This window comes from Sander vitreus, chromosome 3 (genome assembly GCF_031162955.1).
Source record: "Sander vitreus isolate 19-12246 chromosome 3, sanVit1, whole genome shotgun sequence".
In the NCBI taxonomy this organism is placed as follows: domain Eukaryota; kingdom Metazoa; phylum Chordata; class Actinopteri; order Perciformes; family Percidae; genus Sander; species Sander vitreus.
The window spans coordinates 28,235,339-28,249,683 of record NC_135857.1 but is presented as its reverse complement, the minus strand read 5'-3'; the positions used below and the strand labels follow the sequence as shown (position 1 = coordinate 28,249,683).

At 39.6% G+C, this 14,345-nt stretch overlaps 1 protein-coding gene across 2 annotated transcripts; it reads left to right on the top strand.

The window, feature by feature from the left end:
• The first annotated feature begins 32 nt into the window (after window positions 1-32).
• LOC144515725 (inositol polyphosphate 5-phosphatase K-like) lies at window positions 33-13,900 on the top strand. Of its 2 annotated transcripts, XM_078246798.1 has the most exons (13): window positions 33-190; window positions 568-661; window positions 5,046-5,150; window positions 5,247-5,355; window positions 5,540-5,656; window positions 7,144-7,319; window positions 7,533-7,644; window positions 7,840-7,949; window positions 10,157-10,388; window positions 12,672-12,809; window positions 12,897-12,980; window positions 13,102-13,206; window positions 13,598-13,900. In XM_078246798.1, the coding sequence occupies exons 1-13, from the start codon at window positions 151-153 to the stop codon at window positions 13,691-13,693; spliced, it is 1,518 nt and encodes a 505-aa protein (XP_078102924.1). In that variant the 5' UTR covers window positions 33-150; the 3' UTR covers window positions 13,694-13,900. The 2 variants fall into 2 exon arrangements, with proteins under 2 accessions (XP_078102924.1, XP_078102923.1); XM_078246797.1 differs by lacking the exons at window positions 33-190; window positions 568-661 and adding an exon at window positions 1,266-3,044.
• The last annotated feature ends 445 nt before the right edge of the window (window positions 13,901-14,345 follow it).

Genomic DNA, 14,345 nt, shown 5'->3' with positions numbered 1-14,345 from the left:
GTAAATAAGGTGCCCGGATAAGGGGCGGGAACAACAACACTAAGCTGTGCTGTAACGTTACTGTCAGACTGCTGCTGTGGATCACTACTGTAGCTACATTAGAAAAACAACGAAAAGTACTAACAAAGCATATCGGGGGTAGTATACGATATGGGAGTGTTATACGATAATAACACTCCCACTCATACAGGTTGGTAATTCGAGTGTTAGCCAAGTGTTAGATGAAATAAGCTTGTTTTATGTAGCTAGCGTCATCTCCGTTACATTTTCCGATGAAAATACATCGCTCAACAGCGGAGCATCGTTAACGTTATATCGTTAGCTAACGTTATGTGCAGGTAGCTCGACGTACGTTCATGTTACAAATAACCGCGTATGCTCAAGCCAGATATGAATTATGTTAGCTAGCTAGATACTCTGTGTGCTTAACCTAGAGTCATATCCTAACCCTAGGCTTAAGTTAGCAACGTTAGCTAATGTAACAGTTAATGTTAGTGCTTTACTGTTGCAAGTATTGCATTTTTACTTTGTTATAGGTTATAGCGGAATTGCTTCATTGCCTTCCAGGTGCGGAGATGATGGAGGAGAATGGGCAGCAGTCCGGCGCCCAGCAGCCAGACCTCAGTTTGAGGAAAGGGAACTACGAGGAAGATAGCTTCAGGTTGGACTCTGCTCTGCGACTCTTGTTGCATCCGCGTTTGTCAAAACGTTCATGCTTCTCTGCAAACATACGAACCCCTTAGAACATTATATAAGTAATGCACGGACCTCCTGTATTGTTTAACGTTATGCAACTTCATTGAGGGTCACCGACTACCACTGTGTAGGATACAAGAGGAAAGTTATCACAACTACAAGATGAAAATATCTGTAGTACGGTAAATTGTTTGATTAGGTTTACAAGTGTGCCTTGATAATATGGCGGTTCGCCATATTTTTTTATCAGAGTTTTAGAGAAATGTCTAGTTCAAGTCTAGCTGTGTCAGACATTTTGTCGATAAGCAGTAGCATCAAGATGTAGATTACTGAATGGACCTTGGCCTGAGATATTATCCACTACACAATCTTCAGATCCTTCAGGGGATGCGCTCATAGACTGTAGGATTCACTACATACAGCTACTGCAGAATGAGTAGTCATATATATATATATAGATATATGATATATGATATATATATATATATATATATATATATATGAATATACACTTGTTGTAATGTGAGTGTTGACAAGTATAATGAGTCTGGTGTGCAAGTGTGTGTGTATGTGTAAGCTGATGCACGGTAAGTGGATCCTACCAACTATTGCACAGTTTTACTGTCACACAACCATAACATGTTTTTGCTTACTCATAAAAATAATGGCGTGTGGGAAGAAACTTCTTGTGGGTCTTGTTCATGTAGTAAGTGTTTTAAAGAGCCTGACAGGGAATATTTTCTGGATGGTGGTTAATGATAAGTCACATGGTCTTTTGTGCCGTACCAATGGTAAATTGTAGCCTCTTGCTTTGTGATGTTTGGTTGTAGAGCCATACCAGACTGTTGAGGTGGAGATGGTGACTGCTTAAATTCCCTTGGCATATTGGGATGAAGGCTTAATTTCTTTCCTGGGAACTGTTTTGATGTCAAACCAATGATCAGTGTCACTTGAACTGTAGATAAGCCCAATCATACAATGGCAAGTATGGTATTATGATAAGGGGGTCAATGTGATGGGCTGTGATGACACAATCTATATAGTGCATAATACAAAAGAGGGATTTTTCAAGCTGGACCAGATAGAGTATCTCCTCACTATCTTGTTTTGTTTCTTATAGTGAAATTGGCATTGCCTTCTTTAAACAGAGATGATACTATCCACTTTTGGATGGAAAGTCAATCAGAAAGACAGGCTTTTCAATGTTGACATTCACCTCTTTAGTCTTCACTTCAATTATACTTTATTGTCCCCTTGGAGAAAATTGTTTTGGACTTCAGCGCTGACAACTTAAGCTGCACACTTACAATAAAGATCAATAAATAGAAACAATAAGACAGATTAATAAATAGGAACAATAAAAACAGAGTCAATACATAGCATTTTATATGTGACATTTAAGTTCACAGCTACAAAATATTATTATTATTATATTATTATTCATTTAATTTAAAGTGTAGCATCAGCAGTTGACCAACTCTGTATGTCAGTGCCGACTACTGAAAGCATAATTGTCTTTTAGGGTTTAGGGTTTAAAGTGCAAGACTAAGCACAGTGCAATGTTTTCCACTATACAAATCTGACTGCATTCTGGCAGGTGGATTAGGTTGCCCAATAATTAATGCGGATTTAAAGAAAAAAAAAAAAAACAACAACTATGTGTTGCTGTCCTGCCTAAGAAAAGCCAAGTGCTCCGCAAAGGGAAAGCATTTTTATGTTTACTGGTGCAAGTTGGTTTCCCAATATTTCATTAAGCCTAATGTTGAGGCATTTTACAGAGCTTATACACTCACTCAGTCAGTCAGTCACTCAGTCCAACTCTGGAGCACCTAAATCTGTAAACTGGGACTTTCCACATTTCACTCAGCGGTTTGATTCTACAGAAACAACCAAAACTTCGGACAGTTGTTGATTTTCTTCGATCATTCCAAACATACTTAAAATTGTCACATTTTTGATTTTTTTTAATTTTTTTTTTGTGGTACACTGCCAACAATTTTTGGTTCTTTAGGAAAATACTTTGTCCTTTCTTATTTTGTCACTTCAACAACACTCATTCTTTCAAGAAGACAGCGGACCTCACTGCATTTAACACTTTGTGCCAGAATGGATGAAATCATTCGGTTGTTCGGCACCATGGAGCGCGTCCGCTCTGACAGCCTTTCCAGCGATGCCACGCAGTATACAAGCAGCAAACTGGTTCTGCGCCATCGGCTCAACCAGCTGATGACGTGTGTGGACGACTTGGGCCCCAAAAACGAGCTGCATGAGGATATGGTCAAGACTCTGGATAAAGCCTTCCTCCTCTGTGGCAAGAGAGCCAACAAGCCGAAAAAAGACAGTTTCAGGTGGAAAAAAAAATGTCACCTCTTCGCTTGTCTATTCTGTGTGCTAAAGCTGGAAAGATAGTTTGATATAAGATAGTTATTTTTTTTTTATTCAGCTCTGTACTCTTTTCTCTTTAACATGCTTTAACCTTTTTTTGTCTGCTGTGGTTTCAAAGAACTGGCCATTAAAAGACACTCTTCGTTCTTGCTAATTGAAACCCTCCAGGGGAACTTTGTCCTTTGGATTTCTGTCATACATGTTACTGTCGTAGCTGAGCAAAGACAATTCAATCATATGAATGTTGCGAGTTTGGGCGAAAGGATGAATGGTCTCATTATCTATCTTAACAGAAGCAGCCTGATTTGCGCGTGGTATTATCACAGTGTTTATACTGTAACAGCTTTTACACTCGAATGATGTGCTCATTAAGTCCCGTCTAGACTACTGTAACTCTTTGTATGTGGGATTGGATCAGTCATCCGTTCGTCGGTTAAAGTTAGTACAGAACGCAGCAGCTCGACTTTTAACCGGGACCAAAAAGCGCGACCACATTACACCGGTTTTGGCCACGCTTCACTGGCTTCCTGTTTGTTTCAGGATTGAATTAAAAATTGTATTAATTGTTTTCAAAATCTTAAAAGGGTTGTCGCCTTCTTATTTATCGGAGCTCTTACATGTCCACACACCTGTCAAAGCACTGAGGTCTTCCAATCAGATGCTCCTCGATGTGCCAAGATCCAGGTTAAAAAACAAAGGTGACCGAGCCTTTTCAGTGGCTGCTCCAAACCTCTGGAATAGTCTACCTATTCAGATCAGAACATCTCGGACCATTGAAACGTTCAAGTCCTTGCTTAAGACCCATTACTATGCATTGGCTTCAATTCAAGTTGAGCTTTGATATCTCGGGTAACACTTTATAATAACCATCATTAATAGATGGTAAATTAATAGTTAATCTTTAGTTAATTGTCATTTAACTGTTAGCAAACAGTAATTTTTCTGTTAACAAACAAATTATAATTAATATTGTTTACTAATTATTAGTAGTGCTGTAAATTAACAGTTTATTGTAACACACATTATATCACTCATTTACTATATTAGGTATCGGTTAATGATTAAAAAATGTTTGTAAACCTTTAAGAAACCATTTTTAAATCATCTATAAACATTACATCGATAGATGGACCAGATATTCCTAACACTTTGTTGAGGGTTACTAGTTGGTTTGTAAAACCAATCTCTGTGGAGATATGGTATAGCCACTGGTTGCAGAATCAGGCACCTGATTGTCAGCACCTGGGGGTACCAGAAGCTCAAAACAACAGTCAATAGCAACAGCAAAGAAAAGCTGTTTGGCATTGACAGAGACGATTTGGCAAATTTTTCATGGGCGCAACCCACATACTCAGCTCTGCTGCTAATCCCACAAATGCATGTTCCTTACAAATGGGGCACCATTTGTAAGGAACTAAACAGGCTTTCCAACGGTATAAGATTTATTGCCAAAAAGCATTGTTCAAATAATCTACCAAACACAATTTTCCTTACTTTTATATATATATATATATATATAATTATTTTATATGTTGCAACTTTATAATAACCATCCAGACACTGTTTACAGACGGTTTACAAACCAACTAGTAACCCTCAACAAAGTGTTAGGAATATCTGGTCCATCTATCGATCTAATGTTTATAGATGTTTTAAAAATGGTTTCTTAAAGGTTTACAAACATTTTTTAATCATTACCCGATACCTAATATAGTATATGAGAGATATAATGTGTGTAACAATAAACTGTTAATTTACAGCACTACTAATAATTAGTAAACCTTATTAATTATAATTGAATTGTTTGTTAACAGTTAAATGACTATTAACTAAAGATTAATTAACTGTCAATTTACCATTTATTAATGATGGTTATTATAAAGTGTTACCCTGAACTGAACTGAACTCATCTTTGGTTGCGAGTGCTGCACAAATGACTATTTTCCCATCTTCTGTGCCCGCAGGCTACACATGGTGACGTGGAACGTGGCCACAGCTGATCCTCCAGATGACCTGACCTTGCTTCTCCATTTGAACTCCCCAAAGAGCCCAGACCTCTACGTCATTGGGTAGGTGGTGCATGGAATGTGAATTGATTGTTGGGGTCAGTATTTTGTGTATATAACAGGCAGAGTGACTGACAATTAAGACCCTGTGTGTAATAGTTTGCAGGAGGTGTACTCTGGGCCATTGAGGTTTGTGTCGGACACTATATTTGATGACCCCTGGAGTCACCAGTTAATGGCCACCTTAGCACCACGGAAATATGTTAAGGTACAAATCTTCTTAAAAAACCCTGATACACATTCAAGGTGATACCCATTTCCAGGTAAACAAGAACAGATTAATCTTTTAAGTGTCGTCCCCCCCCCCCTGCAATCAGTGTAAATCCTTGATAGCTTTTATTTGGAGTGTAATGTTGCACTGTATTTACTTTGTGTGTGTGTGTGTGTGTCAGGTGTCATCCATCAGAATGCAGGGTCTGCTGCTGCTCTTTTTCTCCAAACTGGAGCACGTCCCCTTCATCAGAGACATTCAGGCCACATACACACGCACAGGCATTTTTGGTTACTGGGTGAGAAACACACACACACACACACACACACACACACACACACACACACACACACACACACACAGAGGACTCCACTGATTTAGCATTGCATTTGTGTTATTCTGTCAGAGTCACAATGGACAGTTAAAAAAGCAATCAAAATAGATGCAGCAGCATTCTTTTCCCTTGTTTAAATCAAGGGGGTAAGCTTCTCCTCGGACCGCGAACCTATGGCGCCATTTTGATGCTAATAAGCCATCACCTCCCGTTAGCATTCCATTGACTGCCATTCTTTTTGGCGCCACTTTGACAGCGAATAACTTTACATCTAAAGCATTAAAAGTCTTTATTTGTCCATTGTTTATTTCTAAAGAAACACGACAATGTATAAAAGGCTCCATTACCTTGTACCTCACGTAATGGCTCCATAGCAGACGTTTTTGTAAAAATAGGCTAATGATTGTGTCATAACCACGCAACTTACTGTCGCATAGTAGAGGAATTACCGTATAGTACAGGAGAAGCTCGCAGGCAGTTTCGTCTCACATTAGCTGTTTAAGTTTAATGACTAATGTTAACTAGCATTTTAGTTAGCAATAATTAGCCTGTGTCCATGTTATCTCCTTACATATACCTACGCTCTCCGTCTCTGCAAGATTGGGAATGATTGAGATTTCTCTTGGCACAGCCACCAGAAGACTTACCTCTTTCAGATACGTTGCTCACGGCACATTTACGTCGTCTCTCTCTCACAGTAACGCTCATCCATCACCGGAAAAGTGCTTCTAATGGCCTTCACTGGTCTCCGTTCAGAGCAACGGGATCTGTTGGTCCATTCTTATATACTGTCTATGGTTTAAATCTGGTGTTTTCATTACCCAAAATGCAACTCAACCGCCAACAGTTTGGTCTCAAAATCGGGAGTGTAATGTAGTGGTGGCTAATGTAGCCTCTAGTCTCAAACAGAGATGAGGAATGGTCTATAGAGGTCTGGTAAGCTCACTTCTTTCTAACTCCACATCCCCGATTCTTTTTCCTTTTCAAACTTGTAGCTTTAGCTCCAACTGATGCTGACTCACATTGTATCACTTGAAGACATTTATCAGATTTAACACAGCTTCCTCTGGAGGGCTTTATGCAATTTTTTTTCTTCACATATGCAGTAGTACTCCCCAACACTAGTAACCACACTAATGTGTAAAATTGGCACAGTTCCCCTTTCAATAAGGGATGGGATGAAAATACACACATTCCACTTGTGTCACTTTGTTAACCGAACTACAGAAATAGAAGTAAATGTTTGACTTGCTAAGTTTTTCCCCTCCAAAATGTCAAATATAGCATTTGTTGCACTTGTCAGAAGTTGATAATTTGTCTTTTGTTTCTGTCTTAGTTTTTAAAGCATTGATTTGTCTCTCACGCAGCTGAAACACTGAAGGAACAGTGCAGAGTAGTTTGACAGAATTTGTGGTTCCTCTGTTTCTCATCTCTTCCTGTTTGTCTCTCAGGGTAACAAAGGTGGCGTGTCTGTCCGTCTGTCTTTCTATGGTCACATGCTCTGTTTCCTCAACTGTCACTTGGCTGCACACATGAAGTATGCCACAGAGAGAGTGGATGAGTTTGAGTACATCATGGACACACAGACCTTTGACTGTAAAAAGGCTTCAAGAATTGTTGATCACAGGTGAGGAGATACACAGAATACAAACTCCAGCTTACCCAAACAGATGTTTTGAAAATATGACAGATCTTAAAGAAGATCGTTAAGCTTCATTTATCTCACAGTCTCTGCATCATGTATAAAATCGGTACAGTCACCCATTCTTTGATATTTGCTTTCTTTCAACTGCTTTCTCTTGCTGTCCATCCTCCCTCCTCTGCCCCTCTCTCGGTCCAGGCTGGTGTTCTGGTTTGGAGATCTCAACTTCCGAATTCAGGACCATGGCATGCACTTTGTCCGCTCCTGTATCAACAATCGGACCTACAACCTGCTGTGGAGCAAAGACCAGGTTTGACACTTCCAGAACCATTCAGCTGTTTACAGCATAATCAACTCCTGTTCATATGAGGGTTCATAGGGATCCCAGCACACCACTAGAATGATCTGTGCATGAGCAGCCAGAATATTATTAGTCATGCTTTGGTACTGTATTTGTAATTTGGGAGTTAGTGACAGCGTGAAATGTGTGCGTTGTCGTACTCAGTTGACCATGATGAAGAAGAACGAACAGATGCTCCAGGAGTTTGAGGAAGGGCCTCTGGACTTTCAACCCACGTACAAGTTTGACTTAAACTCCGATACTTATGACAGCAGGTAACTAACATCATTATAATAAGTCCTAATTAATCATAATCATAATTTAAAATTGTTTTTCATTTCTAGTACTTGCCTCTTAATTATGGTAATTTGTATATATTGCATCTGTGCCTTTTTACAACTTCACAGGCTCTACAGGACATGGTTTGGCTTTAAGTAAGAGTTCAAAGCACATTTGTGTCCACATCTCCCTTAATATATCATGTCACCCCTTTTTAAATTCACCTAACTGCACTACAGTATGTGGCCACATGCTACTTTTAACAAGATGCTAAAAGTAGTATCCTCTTTTTTTAATGCATATCGTAAGCCTTGACCAATTTTCAAAGGCTTAATGAAGATCATCTTCATCTGTAACATACTGCAAATTATACAAACCAGCAGGTGGAGCTAACAGTCTTTTCAAGACAAATGTCAGATTGTCTGTGCAAAGAAAAGACTGAAATGCTTGTTTATTTTGCAGAATGTTGTCTGAGCTCACAGACCTGTTGTTTTGGGGTCCAATGTTATTGCTGTTAAAGGTACCCTGTGGAGTTTTTGACCACTAGTGGAACTATTGCACAATATTTTTATGAATGGATCCCCACTTGTTTTGTATCATTGTTGCGCGCATGAGAACACAGGCCTGATCCACATTCCTTCCGACAGTTTCATGTTAATCTCATAATAGACAGTTGGTGGAGGTACCAGGCAATGAAAAATGCAGGGACTTCTAGCAAGCAAACATGAATGTAAACAATGCAGAAATTTAAAAAGAATTCAACACATTTCAACACATTTGTTAAGCATCAAAGATGCATACATGTGCTTTGATGAGAAACACTAAATGTTTATACAACTTTTTGTTTAAAAACTCCAAAAAGTACTTCTAAATGGCAAAATATCAGTAGTCCATATTAACCTGCCTTTAACCTACAGTGTGCATTACCATCTTACTGCTTTCAGAGCTTGTTTATATAAAAGGCAGTGTCCCAGAACAGCTGCTGCATAACAGTTAACATGCATGGCCAGAAATAGATGTTTTGGTAACATGGCAGCTATGACTGTGGATAATTCAATATGTGTGTGTTGGATTATAATTAGATCCATTAATCACCCAGACATGCTACCGCCTATGATGGAGGTTGCTGGCAGACAACAGCTACTGTGTGGTCTGTAAAAATCTGTTTAAATCATGTCACATTAACTGTAACAAAGATCAAAGTGTAATACACAGCCGTATCCTGTAATATGACAATGTAAATTGTAGCTGCTTTAACATACTAGTAAATACATTTTACTCATCACTCATGTAATATTAGACATCTCATATCAAAATCTAAGTTCAGAATTTAGTTTAACACTTGAAAACTCTGTGTCTGAAGAACCTTAGAAACTCGAGAGAATCACAAATTTTGTATCTGTTAGACATAATATATCACAAACATTGGCATTAAATGTATCCATCTACTAAATTCCATGGCACAAAATAGCAGCTTGTACAATGGAATGTAATACTTTCATATTTACAAAGATAAACTGAACCTTTTACCTGTTACATTGGATGTACTGTATATACAGGTCCACTAAGGCCCACAGTACTTGCAATTTGTTTGACACCTTGTCTGATATATTGTTACACAGTGAAATGACAGTATTGCAAACACCTAGCAGCTTACTGTATAATTGTTTGAGTGGTCAGACTGTAGCCTGGTTCTCGACCTCTAAATTGCTGCCCACATCTCCAGTTTCTTTTTTGATGATTCAAATAGGTATGCTGTTGTGATCACTGAAGGCTGGTTCTAGAGCCAGGAAAATGGCTACATCAATGAAAAAAATGGCCACAAAAATAGCGACAAGGGTAAATGGGATTGATGCAGCTCTACAGGTCATTGTAATTCAAATACATAACAGAAAAAAACAGCTCAACAAATGGAATATTTCTTTGTTCATTGTGAAAAATATTAAGTTAACTGCTCCCAGAAACCGCTGCCACACCTTCTTTGTTGACTGAAATTTACTTCCATTGACATAGATTACTCACTAACTCTCTTCTCAAACTAGTGGAGAGGGCAACCCCCCCCCCTACTTTTTTTATCGGTCACCCAGTTATGCACCTTCCAACATCCTTGATTCTTTCTTGTTGCAAAGAGTTGTCTTTGTCTCCTAACTAAAGCCCGCCTTTCTACTCTCTGTGCGTTGATGATTTGTTTACACGTGTCCAGCGGTAAGAAGCGTAAACCTGCCTGGACCGACAGGATTCTGTGGCGGCTCCAACCCAAGGCCCCACCCTCTGACGAGCGAGATGAAAACAGGGTTGGACCGGATGCGAAGAAAGTCGGGCATGTGGAAGAGGATGAGGAGTACCCGCTGAAGATCAGGCAGAACTTGTACACCAGCAACATGGAGTACAGCGTCAGTGACCACAAGCCTGTCATCAGTGTCTTCACACTGGAGGTGAGAAACTGGAACACAGTAAAGCAGTTGGTTGGATTATATATTTAGTCACATTCTTGTTTTGTTTTGAGAACAAATCCCATGAAAAGACTCAAACCAACAATGAATTAATTCTTCTAACGTATTGTGTGTGTGTATCCAAAGATTTATCTTATTCCTCTGTGCCATAGAGCTCCCTTGTCCAAAAACTATTAAAAACACATCATTGAGCCACATCGTTGCACTGGCTGACATGTTCCTTCATTACGATGAACACACGCTGTAGCTTGATTTTAGTGAATTCACAATCCCCAACAAAAACACCATTTCTTATTTTCGAGAAACTTGCTAAAAACTTCAGCGCCCATCTGTTTAGGCGCTTACTGAGTCTTTAAAATAAAAGTCAAAAGTTTTGAGTTGAGATCCATTGACAGGTTTTTGAAAGTGGGAAAGTATTGGGAGACAGATTAACGCATTTCTGGTTTTGGTCTTTTAATGGGATTTGTTGGCAAAAACAGAACTGTAGGATTTTACCAGCCTCATCCTTTAATGTTTTTAAAGGCTTTTAAAGGATAACTGCTCTTTATTACAACCTGAGTCTTATTTCTGTATCTTAAGCCATGGTTTCTATTGGTTACGATAACCTCTACAGTAATTGATGAGATCTGGCTGATATATCGATCAATATTAGCTTATTGTAGATATATTGATATCAGTGTGTATGTCAGCCAAGATGTAACAAGAAATTGCACTACAGAAATAAAAAACTTTGCTCATTTTCAGGTTCATAATTGTATTTAGAGGTTGTACCGGAATAGGTTTATGTGGTTTAATTTTCAGAAAACACCATATATTTGTTGTACTGCACATTGCTGCAGCTCCTCTTTTCACCCTGTGTGTTGAGCTCTCTGTTTTAGCTACAGAGTGAGGCATCTCACTTCTGTTCCATCTTTGTTGGGAGTCGCACATGCGCAGTAAGTACTGCTAGCTTGTCAGTTGCAGAGTATGAGGGAGTGCCACGCTAGCAGCTAGGCGAGCATTATAAAGTGTGTCACAAAGTAAAGGCTGGACTACAATAGAGCTGTTTGGAGCAGTTTGTGAACAGTGTTTTCTGTTAGAGATGGTAAGTCCCTTTGGGGTGGACTTTGGGCTTTTTCACTTTGTAAACCTATAACGTGCACAAAAAAAGATGTATAACACAATAAAGAAAAGGGGAAAAGCATAATATGAGCACTTTAAAAACAGTGTCCAAGGGCGCCTGGGTAGCTCACCTGGTAGAGTGGGCGCCCATATGCAGAGGCTCAGTCCTCGACACAGTGGCTCAGGGTTCAGGTCCGACCTGTGGCCATTTGCTGCATGTCTTCCCCGTCTCTCCCCCCTTTCCTGTCTACAGCTGTCCCGTCTATTAAAGGCTAAAATGGGCAAAAAATTATCTTTAAAAAAAATGACAGTTTGTCCACCAGAGAGCACTGGCAAGCTGATTTCTCAAATGTAAAATGTCCCGTTCAGTATGTATCTTATCTAAAAAAAAGAAACAAACAAATCTAAGCTACCCATATCAAGACTGTACTGATACTATCTACTGATAGTACTGATTTGATTTTAAACTCCCAAATATCGTTATCTGTATCAGCCTCAAAGCTCCAGTATGGGTCGAATAATTCCTTGCACAGCCACTGTTTTTCTCTGCAAGGAAAACAGTGGCTTAGTAAACTTGGAAGTGGGTCAAACTGATGGATATTGCAATGGACAGTTTCGGTAATAATGTTTTCTAAATAACTTTGGCTAACCTGGGGATTCGTTTCAAACTGATCTGATTGTCTGACTGCTGTTTATTTCACTGTCGGGCTTCTTTTTAGGAATGTCGCATCCGTTGCCAAATCCTGCACTTGGTAAGCGATCACAACTGATAGAAACTGGGGCCAAACCTCCTAAATAAAACCCAAGTGGTAACTAGAGGGCACTCGGAAAGCCCAGACCTACGCCAAAGCCATACCCTGTCCCTCAATGTTAACGAACGTGAAAGATAAGTTTGTGTATTCGCCCCATTATTCGGGTCCTCTCCAAAATTGAATGGGTTCTTCCTTGGCCCATGCTACACCCTTCCATTAACTTTCATAAAAAGAATCGTGGCCTGTAGTTTTTCCGTAATCCTGCTGACAAACCCAACAAAGGTAATGACAGGATTGAACAGGATGTATCCTTTTAAATATCTACAAATACATTTACATATTCATCTGTGTATCATTTACCTTCAAAAGGCAAGATGATTTAACTTGTAGGTTTATTTCTCTACCTATCCAGCTGAGGAAGATGTACGAGACTCCTCTGGTGCGTCTGCAGGCAGAGGGCGACTGGAGCGCAGACATTGATGCAATGGTTCTCTACAGCCCTCTGCAGCCGTTCCCCTCCAGTACATGGGACTGGATCGGACTCTATAAGGTTGTCTGAACCACAACCATTTACCACTGGCAATTTAAATGTGATATTTCAGTACGACAATCTTGAATGTGTGTGTATTTAACTCAGGTTGGATTCACCAGTGTGTCAGACTACATCACCTACACGTGGGTCAAAGACGACGAAGTGGCCTTCAATGAAGAAGTCATACAGGTAGTAATTCGTGCACCAATGAGTAAGACACACTATCTTAAGAAAGATTATCAGAATAAAACCAACTGATGATATAATAAAAGATACATAAATAGAAAAAAAAGTCTCTTTGTTCTTGTAGGTATATGTTAGTAAAGAGGAAATCCCTGTGAGGGGAGCGGAGTGTGTGCTGTGCTACTACAGTAGTACTCTGCAGTGCATCATTGGAGTCAGTGAGCCATTCAAGGTAAGTATTAAGCACATACTGTACTGTGTACCAAGAGTACTCCACAAATGGCCATTTATTTTCTCATCCATCCTATTTGACAACTTAAAACTGATTTAATTGGTCAGAAAGGTTCATGGGCGGGCACCTGGGTAGCTCACCTGGTAGAGTGTGCGCCCATATACAGAGGTTTACTCCTGTATATGTGGCCTCCTGTGGCCCTTTGCTGCATGTCTCCCCCTCTCTCTCTCTCTCTCTCTCTCTCTCTCTCTCTCTCTCTCTCTCCCCTTTCATGTCTTCAGCTGTCCTATAAATAAAGGCCTAAAATGCCAAAAAAGCAATCTTTAAAAAAAGAAATGTTCCTGGGCATGTAAGTAAGCACCAGTCTGACCTGCTGCTCTCTCTCTCGTAGGTCCATGAGTCCAAGGTAGCCAGTGAGGAAGGCTTGATGTCTGAGAAGATCAACGGACTTGACAAAACCATAGCGAGCGAAAACTTTTGGAACTGATCTATCAGTGTGGTATGATGTAGAAATGGATCTTGCTTGGGCCTGGATTGTTGTTGGATTGTTTCCTAACTTGTCACAAAAGGTGCAGATTAGGACGCGTTTCCTCTTAATGCTGTTACACATGCACACTGACCTCTCTAACACTGCCGGTGTGGCTATTAGTTACTTACATTTCTGTGGTCAGTACATTTTTTTTTTTTTTTTTTCCGACTGGTCTCTAGGGTCACATTTTCTCTACATATGTTGACCAGAATTGAAGGTCTGACTGAAATCAAGCAAAGCAGAAGCTATGAGCAATCCTTCATCAACTGACTTAAAACCTGTTTCCCCCAGAACGGAAACTCAAATTTCAATTGGTCTGAGCATAGAACAAAGAAGTGCCAGCTTTGTGTCCTGGCTTAAAGCTTAATAAAATGACAACGTTACTATACTGTGTACAAGATTGCTTTATAAGATATGACGAAGTGCTTTGATTGGATGTTATGTGTTTGTTTAATGAGGAATTTGGTTGCCAGGTTAGACATATTGATAAAACAGAAGGTGAAGTATGTTGAAGAATCTGTACAGGCCTGCTGCTTTGTGTGATCAGTCCAGTGTGTCAGTTGATGTAAGGAAGTGCCCCTTTCAAGGCTGTGTTAGAAAATCCAAATAT

Bases quoted from the DNA above. Each gene is read 5' to 3' on its own strand.
- LOC144515725 (XM_078246797.1), top strand. From the start codon at position 2,803: ATGGATGAAATCATTCGGTTGTTCGGCACCATGGAGCGCGTCCGCTCT. The intron at 7,320-7,532 runs GTGAGGAGATAC...CTCTCGGTCCAG, and splicing joins TCAAGAATTGTTGATCACAG to GCTGGTGTTCTGGTTTGGAG. The intron at 12,810-12,896 runs GTTGTCTGAACC...TATTTAACTCAG, and splicing joins ACTGGATCGGACTCTATAAG to GTTGGATTCACCAGTGTGTC.